Source organism: Desmodus rotundus, chromosome 7 (assembly GCF_022682495.2).
Source record: "Desmodus rotundus isolate HL8 chromosome 7, HLdesRot8A.1, whole genome shotgun sequence".
Taxonomy (NCBI): domain Eukaryota; kingdom Metazoa; phylum Chordata; class Mammalia; order Chiroptera; family Phyllostomidae; genus Desmodus; species Desmodus rotundus.
The window spans coordinates 34,600,770-34,623,634 of NC_071393.1; the positions used below are offsets into that span (position 1 = coordinate 34,600,770).

The 22,865-nt window shown below is 58.3% G+C and overlaps 1 protein-coding gene across 2 annotated transcripts in view; it reads left to right on the forward strand.

Moving 5' to 3' along the window:
• Window positions 1–22,865, forward strand: part of CSPG4 (chondroitin sulfate proteoglycan 4) — a 49,225-nt gene that overhangs the window by 6,138 nt on the left and 20,222 nt on the right. For both annotated transcript variants that reach the window (XM_045192824.3, XM_071221919.1), the window contains 4 exons: window positions 14,849–15,012; window positions 16,634–20,170; window positions 21,195–21,677; window positions 22,037–22,213. In XM_045192824.3, the coding sequence (XP_045048759.2) occupies window positions 14,849–15,012; window positions 16,634–20,170; window positions 21,195–21,677; window positions 22,037–22,213 (4,361 nt within the window). The remainder of the gene's footprint in view (window positions 1–14,848; window positions 15,013–16,633; window positions 20,171–21,194; window positions 21,678–22,036; window positions 22,214–22,865) is intronic.

The window sequence follows — 22,865 nt, forward strand, 5'->3', positions numbered from 1 at the left end:
AACCAGGGCTTTGCAGACTCTGCCCAAGGTCCTCCGGGGCTTCACATCCATATCTGGGGGTCTGGGATACATGCTCCACTCTAATTCATGCATAGCAGCTCTGTGAGCATATGGTCATAGATTGAGGGGGTGTTTTTGATAAAGTGTTCTATGGCAGGAAGGAAGGGAGGAAGGGAAGAAAGGAAGGAAGGATGGAAGGAAGGAAGGAAGAAAGGAAGGAAGGAAAGCTTGAAAACCAATAAATTGCTTTGGGTTAAAACATACTGACAGCAGGGGAGATTCAGGTCAGATACAAAGAAGAACTTCCTGGCTTTCAGAGAATCCAGATCGTGATTACAACCAAGGACCCCCTAACAGCTGTCCTTCCCCAGGTGGAGCATAGTCTGGGAGCCCAGCAGCAGGGAATAAAACACAGTCCCAGCTTCCTCCCAGCCAGGCGTGGAGGCCTAGCTTATCCGGTCCCCGAATCCCATTCCTACCCTCCTAGAACCAAAAGGAACATTCCTAAACATCCAGGTAGGCAAGACCCTCATGGTGCCCCCTGCCTGCGAAGGCACCATGGCTGGGCTGGGCCCCTCCTCCACTTCATATATCAGCCTCTACCTTCAAGGTGATCCTGGGCCCCACAGCCTGACCGATGAACTACATCATCAGACAATAATCCATAACCCCTGGGGCCTTCAACCTTTGCCCAACCTGTTCCCCGCAACTGGGTTTCATTTTTCCTCCCCGCCCTTAGAGGTCCAGCTCCAGCACCACCACCTCCGGGAGCCTTTCTGACCATTGGCTGCTGAGGCCCACAGCCTGGTTCTGAGCCCCTGCCCTGCATCTCTACGAGGTCACAGACCTTCCTTCCCCTTCCCACACATGGCCTTGGTCTCCTGGTCCAGGACCTGCGTCAGTACGATGCCCAGCGCGCATAGGCACACAGTGTTGCTCAGCGCCCTGGCTCAGCGCCGAGCAAGAAGAGTGTTCTGCTGCCGCTGAGACAGAAGTTCTGGGGAAAGCCCCCACTTCAGGACACACCGACCCCGCGCCCCCCCTCCCCAGAGCAGAGCCCCTGGCCTGAGCCAGCCTGCTCTCTGGGGACTCAGAGGGGGCTGGGAAGAGGAGACCCACTTCCGTTCCCACCTAAGAGCAACGCTTCCCGCCCGCCCCACCCCCACATTTCAGGAGGGGAAACTATAAATATCAGTGGGCCCAGGATGTTGATTCCCATGACAGCAACCCCTCCTTGTCCCTTCCCTCATGCATAGTGGCGGGACCAGTCCAGCTCTCCTGCCGCTGAAGGCCAGCCAGGCAGGCCTCTGGCCCAGACACACACACACACACACACACTCACACACACTCTTCCCACCGTGGTCAGGGAAGGAACGAATCACCCTTTTTGGGCATCTTGGAACAACTAGAAGTAAGCTCCCCTTCCACCCTCAGTTCTGACTCAGGCCCCACCTCCCCCCACTGAGAGTATTCAGCTCTGGGAACCTCCACAGGGCTGGGGGAGGAAGAAGGCCAAGCACCTAAGGGCAGTGAGCAGTGGTAGAGAGCCTATGATTTAACTGCAGTCCTTTGACCGGAGGCCTTGGGCAAGTGACGTGGCCCTTCTGGGCCTGTTTTCTCCTCTCTGAAATGGACGAATAAGGCCTACCTCCTCCGTTTGTTAAGGATGAAAGCCCTTTGCCTGGAGTAAAGGCTTAGTTAGGTAACTGCTCCCGAGATTGCTGTGACTCTATTCCCATCTCCTTCCAGAATGCGGAAGCCCTCACAGGATGAGGGCTCCTGCCTAGGAATCTGTTACAAAGGTCCCAAGGTAGGGATTGGATGTGGTGGCCCTGCGAGAAGGTCAGTGTGGGACAAAGTGACGTGGAGGAGCGGAGGTAGGCTTCTCAGGGAGCTGTCAGCCAGGACCCCTCAGGAAGGGGGATCAGGAGGGGGACGTGCATCTGAGAGGCCTACTGTGAGGAGAAGCAGGGCAGCCCCTCCCAGCTCCGCCCCAAACCCCAGCAGTCCCTGATGGAGATCACTGAGCCGGAGCAAACTATAACCCATGTGTGTTGAACGAATGACCGAAGGACATTGGGACTGACCCAAGAGCAGATGAGTGGGACAAATAGAGGGCCGGGCCCCAGAACCTCCTACATGATGGGGAGCCTAACCATCTGTCTTGCCCCCATCTGCCCGCCCCTTCGGGGCTGCTCTGGAGGTAGGTATGGGCAGAAGGCCAGGGCCATGAGGTGGCTCAACTGCCAGAGTTCCCATGGGGCTGTTACCACCACTCATTATGCAGTAGAGGCTGCACAGTGAGGAGCAAAACACAGGCTGAGGGAGTGAGGGACCCTCTCTGCCCTGGGCTGTCTGGAGCCACTGGGGTGTTGGTGAGGAGTCCCTGGATGTGTGAGATCCAAGTGGGAGACATAAGGGAAAGTGAGTCTCAGGACATGAGAAGCCCGGGCACGTGCCTGAGGAACAATCCGGATAAGAGTCTGGCCAGGGTCTGGGCCCCCAGCTCGAGCCCCCAGCATGTGAGGGTCCTCTGCCATCAGCACTGCAGGGGCGACTCTTCTCACCTGACCTTGGTGCAGAGCCCGGCTGGCTCCCCAGATGTGCACTCATACAATCCAGGTGCCAGCCGCCGGCTGAGGCTCCATTTCTGGGCATCTGGCGCCCACGTGCTTCCAGCCACCCATCTGGAGCCCAGCTGAGCCCTCTGTGGGCAGGTACAATTGCCCCTCCTTCTCCATGGGGGACGTGTTCCGAGACACCCAGCAGATGCCCAAAACCACAGGTAGTATCAAACCCTATATATACCATAGTCTTTCCTAAACAGACACACCTTTATTGTGCTTCACAGATACGGTGGTTTGTTTGTTTTACAAATTGAAATTTTGTGGCGACCCAGCATTAAGCAAATCTATGGCTGTCATTTTTCATATTATGGATAGCATTTTTTAGCAATTAAATATTTTAAATTAACGCATGTACACTGTTTTTCTAGACATAATGCTATTGCACACTTAGTAGACTATAATATAGTGTAAACATAACCTTCATATGCATTGGGAAACCAAAAACTTCCGATACCTCATTTTTTGGCCATATTTGCTTCATCGTGATGGTATAGATTCAGACCCTCAATATGTCCCAAGTATGCTTGTAGATACATTTTCGCCTAAAGGAGACACTCTATACCTTTTCCTTTTTAAAAAGATTTTATTTATTTATTTTTAGAGAGAAGGGAGGGAAGGGAGAAAGAGAGGAAGAGAAACATCAGTCAGTTGCCTCTCACAGGCATCCTAACTGGGGACCAAACCTGCAACCCAGGTATGTGTCCTGACTGGGAATCTCCCAACCGACTGAGGCACCGCAGCCAGGCCGCACTGCTAACCTTGCACTTCGGGGCCGTTAAGTACAGTCAGGGGGACTGGAACACAGCAGCTGACCTGATCGTGGAGCCAGCTAAGTGACGAAGAGGTGGGAGCATGTACAGCACGGAGGGGCAAAGGGATGACTCCTCACACTACTCAGAACGGTGCACACTTTACAACTTGTGAATTATTTCTGGGACTCCCATTTAGTATTTTTGTATCACGGTTGACCACAGGTAACTGAAGCCACAGAAAGCAAAGCCACAAATAAGGAAGGACTTCTGTACTCAGATGGGAGCCTGTCCCTCTTAAGTGTTGACAGCCCTGGGGCAGGGGAGATGTAGGAACCTGAGCCAGCTGTATAGGTCTTGTGTGAGACACCTGGACTGCTGTGTGGCCTTGGGCAGACTTCTGTCCCTCTCTGGGACTGTGGGTAGAATCTTCATTCTCCAAGGCCAGCTCTAAAATTCCGAACTCAAGCCTCATAGGAACAGAACAGGGGACTCTGCTTCCGTCCAGAGGGAGACAGAGGTTTGTTCTGGGCCACACAGCAACCTGGGCTGGGCCTGGGAAGGGGCTGAGGCGGCCCAGCCCGCCAGAGCTCCCTGGCGTTGGGACTCCACTTTCCTTTGCAGCATGGGCCCTGTGGCTCTCCCAGACTGAGAGTAGTAGCTCCTGTCCATCCCCAGTTCCCGTCTTCCACTCCCTGACTCCAGCCCCACCCTATCAAAAATAAACCCAGACCACCCCACCTTGTACCAACTAGGCCCACCCAACCCCTCCAGAGCCAGCTGAGTCATCGCTTGGAGATGCTTCTTTTTTAAACTGTCTGAGTCACCAGTCCTGGCTTTGGCTCCCTGACACATGCCCCAGGCTACAGCCCCCAGTGGTCCAGCCGAGGGAGGGGTCAGAATAGAGGCTGGCAGCAGGTGTGAGCTCAGACTACAGCCTACACCTGTCTCACCTCCAAGCCTAGGCTCTCCCACCCTAGCAATCCAGAGCTCAGACCTGCCCTGGGCACTCCCGGTGCCCCCCGCCCCTTCTGCCCAGGACAGTCCCTTGGGGGTTTTGGTGACAAAGCCCATCTGCATTGGCTGTGCTCCTACAGGATTTCTCTGCCTCCACATAGGTTTGGGCCTCCCACCCTGAGATTGCCAGGAGCAAGGGCCTTTGGGTACCGGGCCCTGTGGGGAAGGGGTGGGCATGGCCTGACTTTCTGAGGTAAAGGCCATGGAGATGCCTGATCCCTGCCCTTCCCCGCTGGATCCAACTCCGACTCTCTCCGCACTGCCCAGAGACCCAGGGGGACGTTCTGTGGGTCAGACGCCCCACTTCAAACCTTCCCTCGCTGCCTGTGTATCCCCCTTCCTCACCCAGGGCCAACTGGGCTGCAGACCTCCCCCCATCCCTGTCTCTCTCTCCATCTCTGTCAGCCCCCTCTCTGGCCTCACTCTATTCTTCCTTTACCCAGTCCCAGGGGCAGTCCAAAGTGCTCCCTGACATTGGGCACCTCCTCAACTCCTTCTCTGCCTTCCCCATAGACATGACATACCTCACCTCCACCCATTCCCACAGGGACTCGGGGCCCCAGGGACCAATCCAGAGGGAAAGTTTCCATCCTCCTCACCCAAGTCCCCTCCTTCCCCTGTCCCCAATTGCAGCTACATCCTGTCCCAGGGAATGTCAAGATCCCACAGGCACTTCCTTGGCCACTGAGAATGGGTGGGGTGGGGGGTGGGGGAGGCGGGAGAGGCCACACCCCCAGCCCCTGTGGAGCCTGCACAGCCCCAGATCCCATCCATCTCCTGTCTGTGGCTATGGCTTCCAGCTATAAATAGGGGCTGGGATTCTATTTTCTTTAAAAATAAGCACCAGACTGTGTCACCACAGGCCCAGAAAAGCACTCCCTGGCTGGGCAGGGTAGGGACATTGTGTCCAAGCCCCTGCCCCTGGGCAGTGCAGGGAACTGGAAAGAAGCTTTGGAGGTGAGACAAGGTTGGGGAGAGCTGGTCAAGCCCCCAGGCGCGGCCCTTGCCAGCGATCCACCAGCGATGGGGCAGCCCTTCCCACCCTGCTGCTCCCTCCCTCTGCGCTTCCTGTCTCCTCCACCAAGCAGCCAGTCTTGTCCCAAGGCTCACGGTGTTCACGGAAAGAGGTGACAGTGACATGAATCCCCAAGGCACAGCTGAGCACCTGTGTGTCCCCAATGCAGAGGAGCTCTGGGCTGTGGGGAGGAGTGCGGAGAGCTTTTCTGAAGGAGCGTGAGGCCGTTTCACAGGCAGAGAGGAAACGAGAGCTCACTGGGTAAAAGGCCAGGAGCTGGGGCCAAGCAGGTGTAGGTGGAAAACAGCCAAGGCCGGGTGAGGGTACTACGGGGGTGTCCGAGGGGGGTGCACAGGAAAGCCTGTGGAGCAGGAGCAGGGTCACCCAGCACCCGACATCAGTGCTGTGCCAGAGGGTTGGGGCTCAATCATGGGGCAATGGGGAGCCACGAGGGCTTCCAGGCAAAGAAGGATGGTGGAGTGGTTTCCATTTTAGGTTAACTGTGGCTGCTATGAGCAAAACAAGGCGGAAAATGTATTAGGCCAGGCAAGAGATGATGGCCGTCGCCTTGCGGGGCAGCACAGAAGAGCAAGAGGGAGGAATGGGTTTGAAGGAGAATTTAAGGGCAGGATGGGTGGACTGTGAGGAGGGAGGAGGAGACTGTCTGAAACAGCTTTGAGATTCCTGCCCGGAAGTAGGTGGGTGGTGGGGCCTTCGCCGGATGGGGAGTGGGTTCGGGGAGCGATGACACAGACTCTGGCTTGAGGTGGATGGGCTTGGGTTTAGGGGCTCCTAGAGGTGTTCCTGGTACAATGTCTAGGGGGCATTGGCAGGTGCCAGAGGTAGAGGTGTGGAGACCATGGCAAAGAGGTGGTGCCTGAGGCCAGGAAAGAGATGAACTAGCGAGTGTGGTAGGGTGGGCCCAGCTCGGAGGTGTTGACAGACTGGGGGGTCTACGGAGTCAGTGGGGGTGCCAAGAGGATTCAGGCCCATGGGCAGGTGGAGAACTCAGTCTGGGGACCTCTGGGGCAGCTGGTTAGCACAGAGGCCACCAGCAAGGGCAATGAGGTTACCTGGTCTACCTTCCCAGGCCTCACGTTCCAGCCAGCCTGCCGCCAGTACGGGAGCTTCTGCTTTTCCGGTCTGCTACCGGCTCTGCCGATAGAAAATCATTCATATGGGCCAAATGCCACCTCCACTTGGTCCTTCGATGCTGACGTTTCTCTATCAGCACATGTGTGTGGTTGTCCTGGATGACAGACACCGTGGGCCCAGGACACGGGCTCTGGGCTCTATCCTCAAGAGCTTCCAGTGTGGCCAGACCTGTGGTCCCTTAGGCCAGAGGTAGCTCTGCTGTAACCACTGTAGTGACCGCTGGGCGGGGTGGGCTGAGCCAGCCAGGGGCCAGGTGTGTGTCAGTCTCCCACCCCAGGTCCCTTTCCACAGATGGGAAACCGAAGCCAGAGAGGGGATGGCAGCATGTGACTCTGAGTATGTGTGTGTGTGTGTGTGCGTGCGCACACACAGGTGTGCATGTATGTTGGGGGGGCTGTGTCCTCTGTTTCCCCCAGGTCTCCTGGACATGGGACCTCTGTCTGTGCCGTCTTCCTACCCCCTTTCCTGTATTCAGACGGGAGAAGTAAGGCAGGGATAGCGGTGGCTTCTCTGAGGCATGTAGCCTGTTGAGCACGAGCCGGGTCAAAACGGTCCAGACCTCCGTCCAGACCAACAGTCATGGCTTCCACTGTCCCCCGGTCCCAGCTCACACACTCACTGTCTCCAAGCCCAGCCTGCCAGGCTCAGGGAGGCCCTGAGACCCCGGTCCAATAGCCTACCTTCAACTCTTTCTCACCGAAGAGCAGAAGGGAAGGGATTCTGCCAGAGGGGGGTTGGCCCCTCAAGCTCCTGGGAGCAGTCTTCGCACCCTGGGTGCAACCCAAACCTCCCACCACTCGAGCCTCTTCCCTGACCTCTAAGAGCTCAATGGGCTGGTGGGTCAGGGAGAAACGTGCTCTAGGACTGGCTCACTTATCGCTGTTGTCTGGAACATGCCACCCTCAGCCAGCCCCCGAGAAGGTCCCTCCCTGACCCACCAGGCCCCAAACCAGACCCTACCCAGCCACGCTGGGGAGGCCAGCTGCCAAACCACTCATGGAAAGCCAGTGCTTCCCCCTGCCTCCCTCCCACCCTCTCCACCCCACTCCCCACCCCCCCACAACCCTGAAATAAGGAGGCTTGAGGACAGGAGGGGAAAAAGTGTGTCTTCCCCAGGCAGGGGGCCAGTTCTCACACCCAGGCAGATGTTCCACTCCCAAGTTCCACATAGCGACCAACACGCTTCCCTGAGACCCACAGCATCACACTCCACACTGCTCTTTAGGCCCTCACACAAGTAACCGCCCTCCCTGCCTCAGGTTCTACACCTATAAAATGGGAGCAATCCCACAGGGACCCGGCTGGGGTGGGGGGCTGGGCAGGCCCAAGGCCAGGCCAGCTCTCACCCTTCTTTCCAGAACCACTGTCTTAGCCCGGTCACCTGAGATAAGGGACCATATTTCCTCCAGGGCCAGGAAAGCCAGGGGAAAGAGGACGTGAACGAGGGCCTAGGGCTCCTCCCCTGCAAGGAGGAAAATACAAGGCAAGGAAAAGCCTCTCTGGACTGCTCCAAGCCACAAAAGTCCCACCCTTCCGTGCCTGGAGCTTGGAGAACAGTAGGCTCCCACAAACACTCCACTGCTGGCCCTGCTTCCTCCTGCTCCAGCCTTCCAGCCTGGGTGGACTCTGGGCCCCTTCTTCCAGATAAACCTCTCATTTTCTCTCTCACATCCTCTGTGCCCCACGTGGTCCCAGGATAGGGACACAGGGCTGAGAGCCCAGGGCACCAGCCCTGCCCCGTTGGCATCTGTGGGCCAAGCTCAGCATCCCATCCCACTGGTTCCCTGCTTCCTCTCCAGGGGCACTCGCCTTCCAGAGGGGGCCCCTAAGTTGGACATGTTCCTCCGTGCGTGCCCCATAGCACAGGTGGCCTCCAGGCACTTGCTTAGAGGACCATTAGCTGACGTCAGTGACCAGGGTCAGGAAGCCATTGTTCTGCCCTGTCCTCCTTGGCCTGGCAACCAAACACAAGGTCAAGTACCCCGAGACTGAGTCTTGTGGCTCAATAGTTCTCAAAGGAGGGACAGGGCCACCTGGACCACAGCCGAGGTGCCACAGTGCTAAGAGGTAGAGACGGTGGTCTGCCCACAAGCACAGGAGCCTGATGTCCCCACACGTCACTAGGGCAAGCTGTTGCCTCCTGAGGGGAACAGGGGCAGCTGCTGTTTTCAGTGCCCTGTGACACTGAACTCACCTGCTGCTGTCCCTACGGCCATGCCTTATGTGGGCGCTGGCACGCCCTGCATTGCGGACTCAGTCAGGAACCAAGGATGGCGGCGCTGAGCACTGAGGGTCTGCAGCCCCAGCCCTGGCAGGGAGCGAGCCCTCTTCAGCGTGGCTCTTGCAACGCCGATGTCACCACTGCAGGCAGGTGACGTTGTGCCTTTGGTCTGACACGAAGTCTGTCCTTGTAACTTTGCCCCTTGTTACCTTTGAAGGCAACAGGCATGGGGGAGAGTGAAAGTTAGGGCTGAGCTTTGAACCTTGGGGGTGGGGGGCCATAGGACATGCTGAGGGAAGGGCTGACACCTGACTAGACACAGTGACAGCTTCTCCCTTGCCCAGGAGTCCAGAGAGATGGATGTGGCTGGCCAGGAAGGGCCATGGGCCAGTATTCAGAGCACCAAATCCTCCCTTGTCCCACACTCAAATCCACCATTACCCACTGTGCAGGGGTGCGGGGTCTGCGCTGCCCTGTGGGACTGAGTCCTCATCCCGGTGTGTTTGCTCTCCCAGCTCTGCAATGGGAGGGGACAGCCCAGGGATCACCAGCCCTGCCAGGCTGTGAATCAGAGGGAACTTTTCACCCTACTCCTGCCTCCTCAGAGGTCCCCTGGCTTGGGGATCTGGCATGAGGTCCAGAGAGCCTGGTGACCTCAGGGAGGGCCCCGCTGCAGGGGAAGGGCACCTGGCCCATCCCTGCTCTCACACAGGGCCACTCCCACACACATCTCTGAGGGAAAACAAAGAATCCTTCATCTTTGCCTTGGCCCTCCTGGAACACCCCACCCCACAGCCCCTCAGACTCCCAGCCAGGGGGACTCTCCCAGTCTCACCCCCTCCTGCTCTGGGGTCTGGAACCAGGATTTGTCACCGCCGGTGGCAAAAGCTATGGTGCAAGGGCCCAGCTTCACCTCGAGCAGGAGCCCCTCCCTGCCCACTGGCCGGTGGTGCCCCTCCTCACCCTCCTCCACCCTGTCCACAGTAGCAGGCACCCTGCCCACATCCTGCCTTCTCTGTCTCTCGTGGGCTTTTCCTCCTCCATCTCCCTCAGGCCTCAGTCTGGACCCCCAAGCTCAGTCTTTGCGGAGGGTCTTCATTTTCCATACTCAGTTTTAATATCTTTCCCTGGCTTTCTGTCTTTTCCCAGGTCGGCTCTCCTCCTCTATCCCCATCACTCCAGTATTGTATTTGTGAATGATTGAATGAATGAATGAATGAATGAATTTACATTGTTCCACCCTCATCCCACCCATCTCCCAACTCCTGCCCCATCTTGGCACCAATGTGTCCCTCCTCGACACACACGTGTCCAGGTCTCTCACCCACCACCCTGACTGGGCCCAGGCAATCCCCTCCAGCCACCCTGCCCAGTAGCTCTGGGCTCCAAACTCTCTCCCTTATAAAGCCAGGCAGCAGCAGACACCAAGGAATGCTGCTGCCCATGACGCATGCTGGCTGTGGGCTGCCGGCTGCCCCCAGGCCACCCGGAATGCAGCTGGAGCTGGCACACAGAGACTGATCGCCAGGGAGGGGTGTGCTGGGGTGGGGGTGCCCAGACAGGTAGCAGGGCCAGGAATGCAGGTTTTCTAAGAAGTGGAAGCCAAGTTCCCCACGGCAGGCAGAGCTGCAGAGAAGAACTTTGATAGTGTGGAACCCATTGAGCAGGAAGTGGGGATGCAGGGCTAACAGTGTGGAACTGATTCCCCGGGAAGTGGAGACCCAGGGCTGAGGGGGCAAGAGGCCCCAGCCAGGCTCCCTAGACTGCTGTGGAGCAAGGGTGATGCTCCCAGCTACCACCAGGATGGGACAGAGGGAAGAGGGGAGGCCAAGACAAAGACAGGGGGAGGTGACAAAGCAGAGGCAGGACAGGCAACAGGGTGACTGAGAGGCCAAGACAGAGACAAAGACAGATGGGACAGAGCCGGGGAGCCAGGCTGGCTAGCCCTAGGGGTTCTGAAGACTCAGAAGGAGCAGGGTCTGCAACAGCCCCCGGACAAGAAAGGCACCCGTGTGCGAGACCTACCCCTAGGGGTAGGGGCCGCCTGACAGGCACTTACTGTGCCCCTTGTCCCAAGAACCTGTTGACAGGCAGACAGTTGGGCACCATGATGAAAGTAAGCCTCATGTTTGTGGTCCCCCGGGAGCAGGGACCAGATCCCCATTCATGAACACCCTACGAGTGCCTCCAGGGAGCCGGAAGATGCCCACGTGACTGTGCTCTGCAAGAGGGTGGCTCGCTAGGGGCCCATGTCGGAGGAGGGGCTTGGGAGGGAAGGACACAGGCTCTTTCTGTGTTCCCAGCCCTTGTCTTGGGAATAGGGATGGAGCCACCCAACCCTGGGCCCAGACAGCAGTGCCCTGTTCGTGGGCAGGAAGGGTGGGATGTTACGGGTCTTTTCCACCTTCAGTAAATGTCTCGGGTGGATGGGCGCTGAGCAGGAGGGGCAGGAACCCTCCAGGAACACAGAGCTCCTTTCATGGAGCTGGCGTAGCCTAGTCATGGCGGGTAGGCACCGAGGGGCAAGACAGGCCTGGGCACAATCGCCGCTCTGTCCTGGCAGCTCCCAGCCCACACACGCACACATGCACCAACACACAGCCTTACATAAATCCTAAACACACCCAGCAGCCACCCACACACTTGCACACACATGCAAATACACATCTCTGGAGCCCAGGACACTCGCCTATGTGTCTTTTTCCAGGCAGAGAAACCCATACCTGGGGGGCTCTTCCCATGCCTTCCCTTACCCCAGTCCCTGTGGCCGTCCTGCTCCCCACATTTCAGAAGGACCAGCACCACCCACAACACGAACCCTCCACAGATCCACACGCAGATGGGGTGGGGCCTCCATCACTACTCCCCAGCCAGGAGGAGGGAGGAGGGGGAAGGAGTGCTCATTTTACAAAATGCTGAACCGGAGGCCTGCACGGGGCGCTTCTCCAGCCGCTGCAGGCCTGAGCTGGTGTTTTGATGAATCATGGGTCTTCTTCACCCAAGAGTCCAGGGAAGGCCTCTGGGCAGTGCAAATGCCTCCTCTTCCCCCACCACCCAACACCCCATCAGGCCACTAAGCTTGGCTTGTGCGTGTTACCTTCCCCCCTGTTCCTCTGTCTTCAACTTTCCAGAGCCTATGTACTTCTGCCAGGTGCACACTTGTCCTCGCTACCCATTCATTCTCCTCCCTCTCTGCTCCTCTACACCCCCCAGGAAGCCCTTAGGGATTGACCCCTAGTTCATTACTTCTTTTTTTTTAATCCTCACTTGAGTACACACTTACTGATTTGAGAGAGAGAGGAAAGGAGGGAGAGAGAGAGAGATCAGTGTGAGAGAAAGAAACATTGATTGGTCCCAATGGTGAATGGAACCCGCAACCTAGGCATGTGCCCCAACCAGGAATCAAACCTTCCACCTTTCAGTTTATGGAACGGTGCTCCAACCAACTAAGCCACACTGGCCAGGGCTAGCTCATTACTTCTTCATCCTGCACCCCCTCTCCATTCAAAGTCCCTTTCCCACTGCCCTCCCTCCAGGGCAGAGATGCTAGGTTCCAACTGCAGCCCATCAGAGACAGTAAGAGGAGCAGAAGAAGGAGACCAGGAAGTGGGGGGGTGGGAGTGGGGGTGTAGGGGGCACTGTCAGAGTTTCCAAAACCCTGGCCAGCAAGGCCTCAGAAACCTCTGCTGGGGCAGGGTGGAGGGGCTGCCTGGCCTATGCACTCCCAGCCCAGCACAAGGCTGCTTGTGTGAGTCCTTCCCGCCTGGTCCCACTGGGAACGGCAGGGCCCAGCCCCTCAATGAGTCCATTCAGACTCCAGCCTTCTGGAAAGTACCTCTACTTCCTGCTGCCCTCCCACTTAGGCCCAGAGAACCAGGCCAGGCTGGCCTGCTCCGAGGGCACTGGAGGCAAGGTGCTCAGTGGTTAGGGCCAGCCAGCCACTTCAGTTCCTGCCTGGTCATAGCCCTGACCTTGGCCATACTCCAGAAGGTTTATATCCACCTTTAGCAAAAGGGAGTGTGGATGGGTATGTGGGCTCAACTCCCACGCAGGACTTACTCCTTGTGCGTGGCAGGCAAGTAAATGTTTAACAACCGCCTGTCTGGGAAACAGGGAGCCCTAACTTGTCATATTGGCCTCTTTCCCTGGTATAAATATTCTCGCTGAGCAACATCACCTGGCTCACAAAATCTCCAAAAATTTACAGTCAGCTCTTGCCAGCTTCTATGACCTCTGGCCCACCATGATGGTGGCCCTATTCTGCGGGGACCACATACCCCACCCTCTGCTCTGTGGCTGCCCTCAGTGTAGTGTGCTGCATTTTGTTCTAAAGAATCAGTGCTCTGCTTAGCCGGGTAGCTCAGTTGGTTAGAGCATCGTCCTGATACACCAAGGTTGCAAGTTCGGTACCCGGTCAGGGCACATACAAGAATCAACCAATGAATGCATAAATAAGTGGAAGAGCAAACCCCTCTCTCTCTCTCTCTCTTTCTTTCTTTCTTTCTCTCTTTTCCTCTCCCCTCTCCCACTCCCTCCCTCCCTCCCTCCCTCTCTTCCTCTTTCTCTCTAAAATCAATAAGTAAAATTTTAAAAAAGGAATCAATGTCCTTGCATATAAGTCATCCCATAGGTGCCCAGCACCTGCCAGTCCCTGGCCCATCCCTCACCAACACTGAGGTCTTCCGGGCCTCCCAGGCCACAAGGCCCAGATGGTTTCTCAGTTCTTATTTGACTCCTTTAGCTTTCCAAACTAAGGCTCTGATGTGTCCAACAAGTGCTGGCAACGGGGTGATTAGAGGGGATGCCGGCCCAGCCCAGGTACTGGCTGCCTTAAGGTGTGCACGCCTCGGACCCCTCCGGAGGCTACTTCCTCAGGCACGTGTCAACCGACACAGGCTGGCCCAGGCCGGGCAGGTAGGTAGCTGGTGCCAGACCATCCCTATAAAAGCCATAGGCCTTTCCTCACTCACACATAGTTTAAGGGAAGCCCAGCAGAGATGAATCATCTCTTCAACCATTCCTGCCTGCCCTCCCCAGCCCCGGACATCTGTGGGACAGACTCAAAGTTATATTTGGCCCTAGTCTTCACAAAGGAATAGACCAGAAATTGTGGCAGCTGGATGGAGGTCCAGGGAGGCTAACTTCGGGAAAATGCCTGGAAGGAGGTGGTGTCCCAGTGTGAGACACAAAGGACACTGCGCAGTGGCCCTTCTGCCTTGCGAGGCCCGCTGGCCTGCCCAGCAGACCTGCGGCATCCTGTAGGCCTTGACTTCAATATCGGGCCCAGGCTTGGAGAACCCGGCTGCCGCCATTCCTGGCTCCCTGGCCATGGTGGAAACAATGGGGCCGGATCTGACTGCTCATCAGGGACCATTAATAGCTCAATGCAGCGTGGAGGGATGCAGGAAGTTTTGGCCCATTTGGGGTCCAGCACTGCATGTGGCCTCCATCTGGCTTTAGAACCTTTGTTCCTCTGTGGACTCAGGCCAACAAGCCGCCTCTGCCACCCCCCAGAGGCAGCTAGCTGGGAGCATGGCTCAAGAGAAAAGCGAAGATGGGTGGGCTGCCTGACAACACCAGCAGCAGGCCTCCGCCATGGCCCCAGCCTGCCCACAGAGGTGGGGCAGAGCATGGGAAGCGTGGCCAAAACGTAAGGGCACTTAGGAGAAGGACTCTGAGTGGGGGTCAGTGTGGGTTCTTCTGGAACTCCAGTCCTGGGATCTGCAAACACCAGGCAAGTGGTCAAGCCAGTCATGGTTTCCCTCTGGGCCAGGGAGGGGCCAGACCCAGGATGGAGATTCTGCTGGACCCCAGGGGAGGAGAGCCATGGCTGGCAGAGGCCCCTAGCCCTGGAACCTCTGAAGAAGAGACCCAAGTTGCTTGGAATTGCTGGGTCTGGCCTTCTTCAGAGGTAAGATCTAGGCTGGGCCTTACAGCCACATGGAAGAACTATGAGGGTGTGCAGCATAAGACCCTTCCCCGAAGCCCACCTATCCACTCTGTAGCACCTCCTCCTCCTCCAGGCAAGGGCCTGGGACTTGACCGAGACCCCACTCTCACACAGCCTCGTTCTTCGGTGAAAATCACCTGGAGGTGTTCGTGGCCACGGTTCTGACCGACATAGACCTACAGCTGCAGTTCTCCACGTCCCAGCCCGAAGCCCTACTTCTCCTGGCCGCAGGCCCAGCCGACCACCTCCTCCTGCAGCTCTACTCTGGACGCCTGCAGGTCAGTGACAGCCCCCGGCCGGACTCTAGCTTTCGATGGCCCCTAACCAGCTGTGCGGCCTTGTGCAGGTCGTTCTCCCCTTGGGGTCTCAAGTTCTCCACCGTGAGGTGGCCAACAGCATCCCAAAGCTGCGAGTCCCTCCTGCTCTCCAGCCTCACGTCGCAGCACGACCGAAGCTGGCCCTTTGGGGGCTGAGATGCCTTTCGGTTCCCTGGTTGTCTACGGCCTCTTGCTGCTAGGCCTTTTCTCACCCCACTCCCTCTGCCTGGTGCCTGCTCACCCACTCCCTGCACCTTCCTGCCTCTAGCCTGTCCTCAAAGTCTCAGTGTGAACCCTCCAACCCCACCCCAGAGCTAACCCGGGCTCTGTGTAACCCCAATCATGCCATGACTTTCTCACCTTTCCATTTCATCCTTCGAGTCACCACAAGCTATGCTGCAAGGATTCTTTGGCGCTCTCTTGAGGCTCCCCCCTAACCATGAAGGGTTTGAGAACCCAAGGTCTTGGTCCAAGTGAGAGCCCTCTGCTTCCACACCCCACTGTGGCCTAGTCGTCCACCAGTCCATCTGCTGCTGCCATTGCTCCTCCCTGCCGTAAGGTGTCACTATTGAACACGGCCTGATATAGCCCGGTCCTTACAACCTTCCTCTCGGTCAGAAACAGTGAGGCCACACCCCTACCGAGGGGCTCCATACCTGGACTCCCAAGGTCTCGGTCCTTAATGCTCTGCTATTTCAGCTCCCCTACTCTGCCACCAACCGTCCTACTATGTGGTTGGGGGGAGCACTGCACCAGAGTCAGCTCTGGTGTCCATGTTCCTCCTCTGCCCCAAGGATCTCCCCTACTTTAGGTCAGGGAGCTCTTCTTACTAAACCTTCATGACGCAGAGCCTCTGACTGGGCTCCCCACCCCTGAACAGTGAGCCCAGCCGCCTCTGTGACTGCCGCCCCCGCCCCTACCCCAAGTTTGCCCCACTCAGGGCCCTCAGCAGAGAGTTTCCAGGTGCCCATGATACAATCTTATGTATTCCAAGGTAATTTTTCTGGCACCTCTCACCCAGAAAAAGAGGGAAAAATAGCCCAAGCTGGTGTGGCTCAGTGGGTTGAGCGCCGGCCTGCAAACCAAAAGGTCACCTGTTTGATTCCCGGTTGGGGCACATGCCTGGTTTGTGGGCCAGGTCCCCAGTTGGGGGCATGCAAGAGGCAATGGATTGATGTTTCTCTGGCACATCATTATTTCTCTCCCTCTCTTTCTCCCTCCCTTCCCCTCTCTCTAAAAAATAAATAAAATCCTTTTCAAAAAAAAAAAAAGAGAGAGAAAGAATAAAAAACCCAGGTTGAATGTCTAGGACAGCATCTTCTACATGTCAGGTATTGGTGGGCAGGGACCACCTCTGACTCATATTGGGGTCCAGAGCCTGTCCAGGCCCACCAGGGATAACTCTGGTGAGTGCTTATGGAGTGAGTAAAGAGAGAGCGGGAAGGAGAGAGGGGTGGCGTGAGAAGCCTTTCTCCCAGGCCCTCCTCTGCAGACCCCAAGCATTCCTGGGAACCCACCGTGCTTTTGCAACAGAAGGGCTAGACTCACAGTGCCATCTGCCCCAATCACTGTCTCTCCTCAGGTCAGACTTGTGCTGGGCCAGGAAGAGCTGAGGCTGCAGACGCCGTCAGAGGTGCTGCTGAGTGACTCTGTCCTCCACACAGCGGGGCTGAAGGTATCCGACGGCTGGGCCTTGTTGTCAGTAGATGGGCTCCTCAACACTTCCGCCCCAGTGCTGGGGGGCCCTCTGGAGGTCCCCTACGGGCTCTTCATGGGCGGCACTGGAAGCCTGGACCTGCCCTACCTGAGGGGAGTTAGCCGACCCCTGAGAGGTTGCCTCCATGTAGCTACCCTCAATGGCCACAGCCTCCTGCAGCCGCTGACCCCAGATGTGCCTGAGGACTGTGCTGAAGAGTTTTCTGCGGGGGACGACGTGGCTCTGGGCTTCTCTGGGCCCCACTCCCTGGCTGCCTTCCCTGCCTGGAGCACTCAGGTTGAGGGCACCCTAGAGTTTACACTCACCACGAGGAGCCAGCAGGCACCCCTGGCCTTCCAGGCAGGGGGTCAGCGTGGGGACTTCATCTACGTGGACGTATTTGAGGGCCACCTGCGGGCCGTGGTGGAGAAGGGCCAGGGCACTGTGCTGCTCCACAACAGCGTGCCTGTGGCTGATGGGCACCCCCATGAGGTCAGTGTGCACATAGATGCTCACCGGCTGGAAATCTCTGTGGACCAGTACCCAACACGCACTTCCAACCGTGGGGTCCTCAGCTACCCGGAGCCTCGCGGCAGTCTCCTCCTCGGGGGGCTGGATGCAGAGGCCTCTCGCCATCTCCAGGAACACCGCCTGGGCCTGGCACCAGGGGCTGTCAGCGTCTCCCTACTGGGCTGCATGGAGGACCTCAGCATCAACGGCCAGAGGCAAGGGCTCCGGGAAGCCTTGCTGACTCGCAACATGGTGGCCGGCTGCAAGCCTGAGGAAGACGAATATGAGGAGGACGCTTATGGCCCCTACGAAGTTTTCTCCACTCTGGGACCTGAGGTTTGGCCAGCCATGGAGCTGCCTGAGCCCTGCGTGCCTGAACCTGGGCTGCCTCCCATCTTTGCCAACTTCACCCAACTGCTGACCATCAGCCCCCTGGTGGTGGCTGAGGGTGGCACAGCCTGGCTTGAGTGGCGGCACGTACAGCCCACCTTGGACCTGAGGGAGGCTGAGCTGCGTAAATCCCAGGTGCTGTTCAGTGTGAGCCGCGGGCCACGCCACGGCAAGCTGGAGCTGGACATTCCAGGCGCACAGGCTCGGCAGATGTTCACCCTCCTGGACGTGGTGAATCGCAAGGCCCGCTTCATCCACAGTGGCTCCGAGGACACCTCGGACCAGCTGGTGCTGGAGGTGTCAGTGACGGCTTGGGGACCCGTGCCCTCCTGCCTCCGGAGGGGCCAGACTTACATTCTGCCCATCCAGGTAAACCCCGTCAATGACCCACCCCGCATCGTCTTCCCGCACGGCAGCCTTATGGTGATCCTGGAACACACACAGAAGCCACTGGGCCCTGAGGTTTTCCAGGCCTATGACCCAGACTCCACCTGCGAGGGCCTTACCTTCCAGCTCCTCAGTCCCCTGGCTAGCAGCCCTGTGGAACGCCGAGACCAGCCCGGGGAGCCAGCAACCGAGTTTTCCTGCCGGGAGCTAGAGGCGGGCAGCCTGGTCTATGTCCACCGTGGTGGGCCTGCCCAGGACCTGATATTCCGGGCCAGTGATGGGCTGCAGGCCAGCTCCCCGGCCACACTGAAGGTGGTGGCTGTCCGGCCAGCCATTCAAATCCGCCACAACACAGGGCTGCACCTGGCCCAGGGCTCCGCTGCACTGGTCTTGCCCGCCAACCTGTCAGTGGAGACAAATGCTGTGGGACAGGACGTGAGTGTGCTGTTCCGAGTCACCGGGGCCCTGCAGTTTGGGGAGCTGCAGAAGCAGGGGGCGGGAGGGGCAGAAGGCACAGAATGGCGGGCCACACAGGCCTTCCACCAGAGGGACCTGGAGCAGGGCCGGGTGAGGTACCTAAGCACTGACCCACAGCACCGCACCGAGGACACGGTGGAGAAGCTGGCCCTGGAGGTGCAGGTGGGCCAGGAGGCGCTAAGCAATCTGTCCTTCCCAGTGACGGTCCAGAGAGCCACTGTGTGGATGCTGCACGTGGAGCCACTGCACACTCAGAGCACCCGGCAGGAGGCCCTCACCACAGCCCACCTGGAGGCCACCCTGGAGGAGGCAGGGCCAAGCCCTGCCACTTTCCACTATAAGGTGGTTCAGGCCCCCAGGAAGGGAAATCTGCGGCTCCAGGGCACTCGGCTGTCAGAAGGTCAGGGCTTCACCCAGGATGACTTGAAGGCTGGCCGGGTGACCTATGGGGCCACAGCTCGTGCCTCAGAGGGGGCTGAGGACGTCTTCCATTTCCGCGTCACAGCTCCGCCACACTTCTCCCCCCTCTACGCCTTCCCCATCTATATTGGCAGCGACCCAGATGCTCCGGTGCTCACCAACGTTCTCCTGTCAGTGCCTGAAGGTGGTGAGGCCGTCCTCTCCGCTGACCACCTCTTTGTCAAGAGCCTCAACAGTGCCAGCTATCTCTATGAGGTCATGGAGCGGCCCCGCCACGGGAGGTTGGCATGGCGAGGGGCACAAGATAAGACCACCACGGTGACATCCTTTACCAACGAGGACCTGCTGCAGGGCCGGCTAGTGTACCAGCACGATGACTCTGAGACCACGGAAGATGACATCCCGTTTGTGGCTACCCGCCAGGGGGAGGGCAGCGGTGGCATGGCCTGGGAAGAGGTACGTGGCGTCTTCCGAGTGGCCATCCAGCCAGTGAATGACCACGCTCCTGTGCAGACCATCAGCCGCATCTTCCACGTAGCCCGGGGTGGGCGGCGGCTGCTCACTACAGAGGACGTGGCTTTCAGCGATGCCGACTCTGGCTTTACCGATGCCCAGCTGGTGTTGACCCGCAAGGACCTCCTCTTTGGCAGCATTGTGGCTGTGGCTGAGCCCACGCGGCCCATCTACCGCTTCACCCAGGAGGACCTCAGGGAGAGGCGAGTGCTATTTGTGCACTCAGGGGCTGACCGTGGCTGGATCCAGCTGCAGGCATCTGATGGCCAGCACCAGGCCACCGCACTGCTTGAAGTACAAGCCTCGGACCCCTACCTCCGCGTGGCCAATGGCTCTAACCTTGTGATCCCTCAAGGAGGGCAGGGCACCATCAACACAGCTATACTCCACCTGGACACCAACCTGGACATCCGCAGTGGGGACGAGGTCCGCTACCACGTCACAGCTGGCCCACACTGGGGGCAGCTGCTCCGAGCGGGACAGCCAGCCGCAGCCTTCTCTCATCGGGACCTGCTGGATGGGGCCGTTCTCTACAGCCACAACGGCAGCCTCAGCCCCCAGGACACGCTGGCCTTCTCTGTGGATGCAGGGCCGGTGCACACCGATGCAGTCCTACGTGTGACCGTTGCCCTCGAGGGGAGCCTGGCTCCGCTGCACCTGGTTCAGCACAAGAAGGTCTATGTCTTCCAGGGGGAGGCGACTGAGATCCAACGGGAGCAGCTGGAGGTAGAGGGGGTGTGGGCCTTCGTGCGCGTGTGCTTGGTGTGCCTGTGGTGGTTTCAGAGGACGGGTGTATATGCTTTCCTTGCATGTGTGCGTGCCCAAGGGTTTCTGGGGAATTCGCTGCACATAGCTGCCTGTCTGTGTGTGACGTGCTGCGACTGACTGTGCAAATTCCTGGGCCCCCCCAGACCCCGAAATCTCTGAAGTTGAGCCTCAGAACCTGTACTCTACTAACAATAATTTCTCTGAGGAGTTTTCATGGGAACAACTTTGAGGACTGTAGGCCTTGGAAACAAGACCTTAGCTGCCCCCTGGGCTCCCATCGCCTCAGCCCTTTTCCCAGACCCCAGATGCCAGGACCCATGGGCTGGAGAGGGCTGCTGACCCCCCGGGAGCCTCATGGAGCCGCTGTGGGCCTCCCAGCAGGCCCACCAACCTGCTATGTGACCTCAGGCCAGTCTTTTGCCCTCTCTGGGTCTTATTCTCATGCACCGCCAGTTTCTGAGCCCCTTGCGGTTCTGGCTGTCTGGACTTTCGGGCAGAATGTGAGTAAAAATGTCTGGCGTCAGGCTGTCTTTGCCCTGGAGGAAGCGGCGTTTAAACCAGGTTTTGAAGAGTCTTCCTGGGTTTCCCTATCGGGAGATGGGGAGAACTGTAGCACAGGCCGAAGAGACAGTCCAGGCAAAGGCACAGAATCAGGAATGGAAATTCGGGGGTGACGATCAGGTGAGGGAGCACCCGGCAGCCCTTGGTCTAGACCGAGTCCACCATCCCCGCAGAGCCTATGGCATCTCAGCGTCTGGTGCCTCTGAGAAGAACGGGGTGCTGTCTGGCGGTGGGAAGTGGCAACAGTGGGGGTGGGGCGAGCGTGTGTCCTTGTTCAGACGTCAGTGTTTGACGAGGTCACATGTTTGTGTCACTGAATCTGAGGATGTGTCATTGTGTGCATCTCAGGCAGTGTGTCTCAGAGGCCACGATGGCCTTCTTCTGTGCCTCTGGTGAGTCCCCCTGACCCTCTGTTAACCAGGCAGCCCAGGAGGCAGTGCCGCCTGCAGACATTGTGTTCTCAGTGAAGACTCCCCCGAGGGCCGGCGACCTGGTAATGCTGTCTCATGCCACCACTGCGGCCGAGCTGCCCAGCCTGGACCCCGTGCGAAGCTTCTCTCAGGAGGCAGTGGATGCGGGCAGGGTCCTGTACTTGCACTCCCACCCTGAGGTCTGGAACGACTCCTTCTCCCTGGATGTGGCCTCAGGCCTGGGCGCTCCCCTTGAAGGTGTCCACATGGAGCTCGAGGTGCTGCCTGCCACCATCCCACTGGAGGCACAGAACTTCAGTGTCCCCGAGGGTGGCACTGGCACCCTGGCCCCTCCACTGATCCGCATCACGAAGCCCTACTTCCGCATGCTGCCAGACCTCCACCTGCAGGTGCTAGAGTCACCTCAGCATGGGACACTGCAAAGAGAGGGAGACCCTCAAAATGAGACCCTCAGCACCTTCTCTTGGAGAGAGGTATGCTGTCAGGGAAGCCCCGGGGGAAAGCCCAGTTCTGGGGGCAGAGTGGGGTCTCACACACACACATGCCCCACCAGCCCTAGGGATGCCCAGTCTGGGGATGCGAGCAGAGAGGAAGCATGGAGCCCACCTTTGCCGGGCACGTCTGTCCCAGATGCCTTAGCTCATTCCTTCTTCACTGGGCAGGTAGAAATGACCATTCCCCATTTCCTTCATCCCTTTACTTCCTCCCTCTGGGAGAAAGGGTTGTCCCCACCGGCAGAACCGGAAGCTCTGAGGGACTCAGTCTCCTCCCGCTCCCAGGGCAGAGCAGGAGGAGAGCTGTATGTGACTCCTAGCTCTGGGCCGGCCCGTAGGTGGAAGAGCTGCTGATCCACTATGTCCACGATGGGAGCGAGACTCAGACAGACGGCTTCATCCTGCTAGCTAATGCCTCAGAGGTCCGCCGCCAGAGCCATCCGGTGGCCTTCACCATCACCGTCCTTCCTGCCAACAACCAACCCCCCATCCTCACCGCAAACACAGGTCTGCAGGTGAGAGCGATCTAGGACTTCCTCCTGCTCCCCCTCCTGGAGAGAGGCCCACCACACAGCGTCCCCTCTCTGAGCCTGAGTTTCCCCCACCACCACCACCTTAGAGTAGGGACACTGCCCCGTGCCCCAACAAGTTGTTGGGGAAAGAGACGAGCTGTTGCGCTGAAAATGGAACACAGGTGTGAGGCTTTGCTCCCGGACACTTTGGAAGACCTGTAGACAGCCTTGTGAGTGGCCACACTCGGCCCTGCTCTCTCCAGGGCTCACCCTCAACAGAAGGGGTTTCTGTGGCTTAGGACCAAACTCCTGAAAAAAGTGCTTTCAAGCCCTCGAGGGCTGACTCCAGGTGCAGAGCCATTCCGTTCCCCACTTCCACCCTCAGCAAGTGAAGCTCACAGCTCGGTTTCCCCAGCCCCTGCCCCCTACACGGGGCACAGTGCTGCTGCTGCTGCTATCCAGCAGAGGTGAAAGTTGAAGCAGACAGGTGGCAGAACTTCTCCGCAGTCTTGAAAGGAATCATAGGTGGAACAGAAAGAGTGTGGCTTGACCAAGGCCACCCAGCAGGAAGGCAGATGGGTAGGACCTTGAATGCTGACTTCTAGGGTGTGGGCTGCAGGTCAGCAGGAGCCTTGGAAGCTTCATAAGAGGGCTG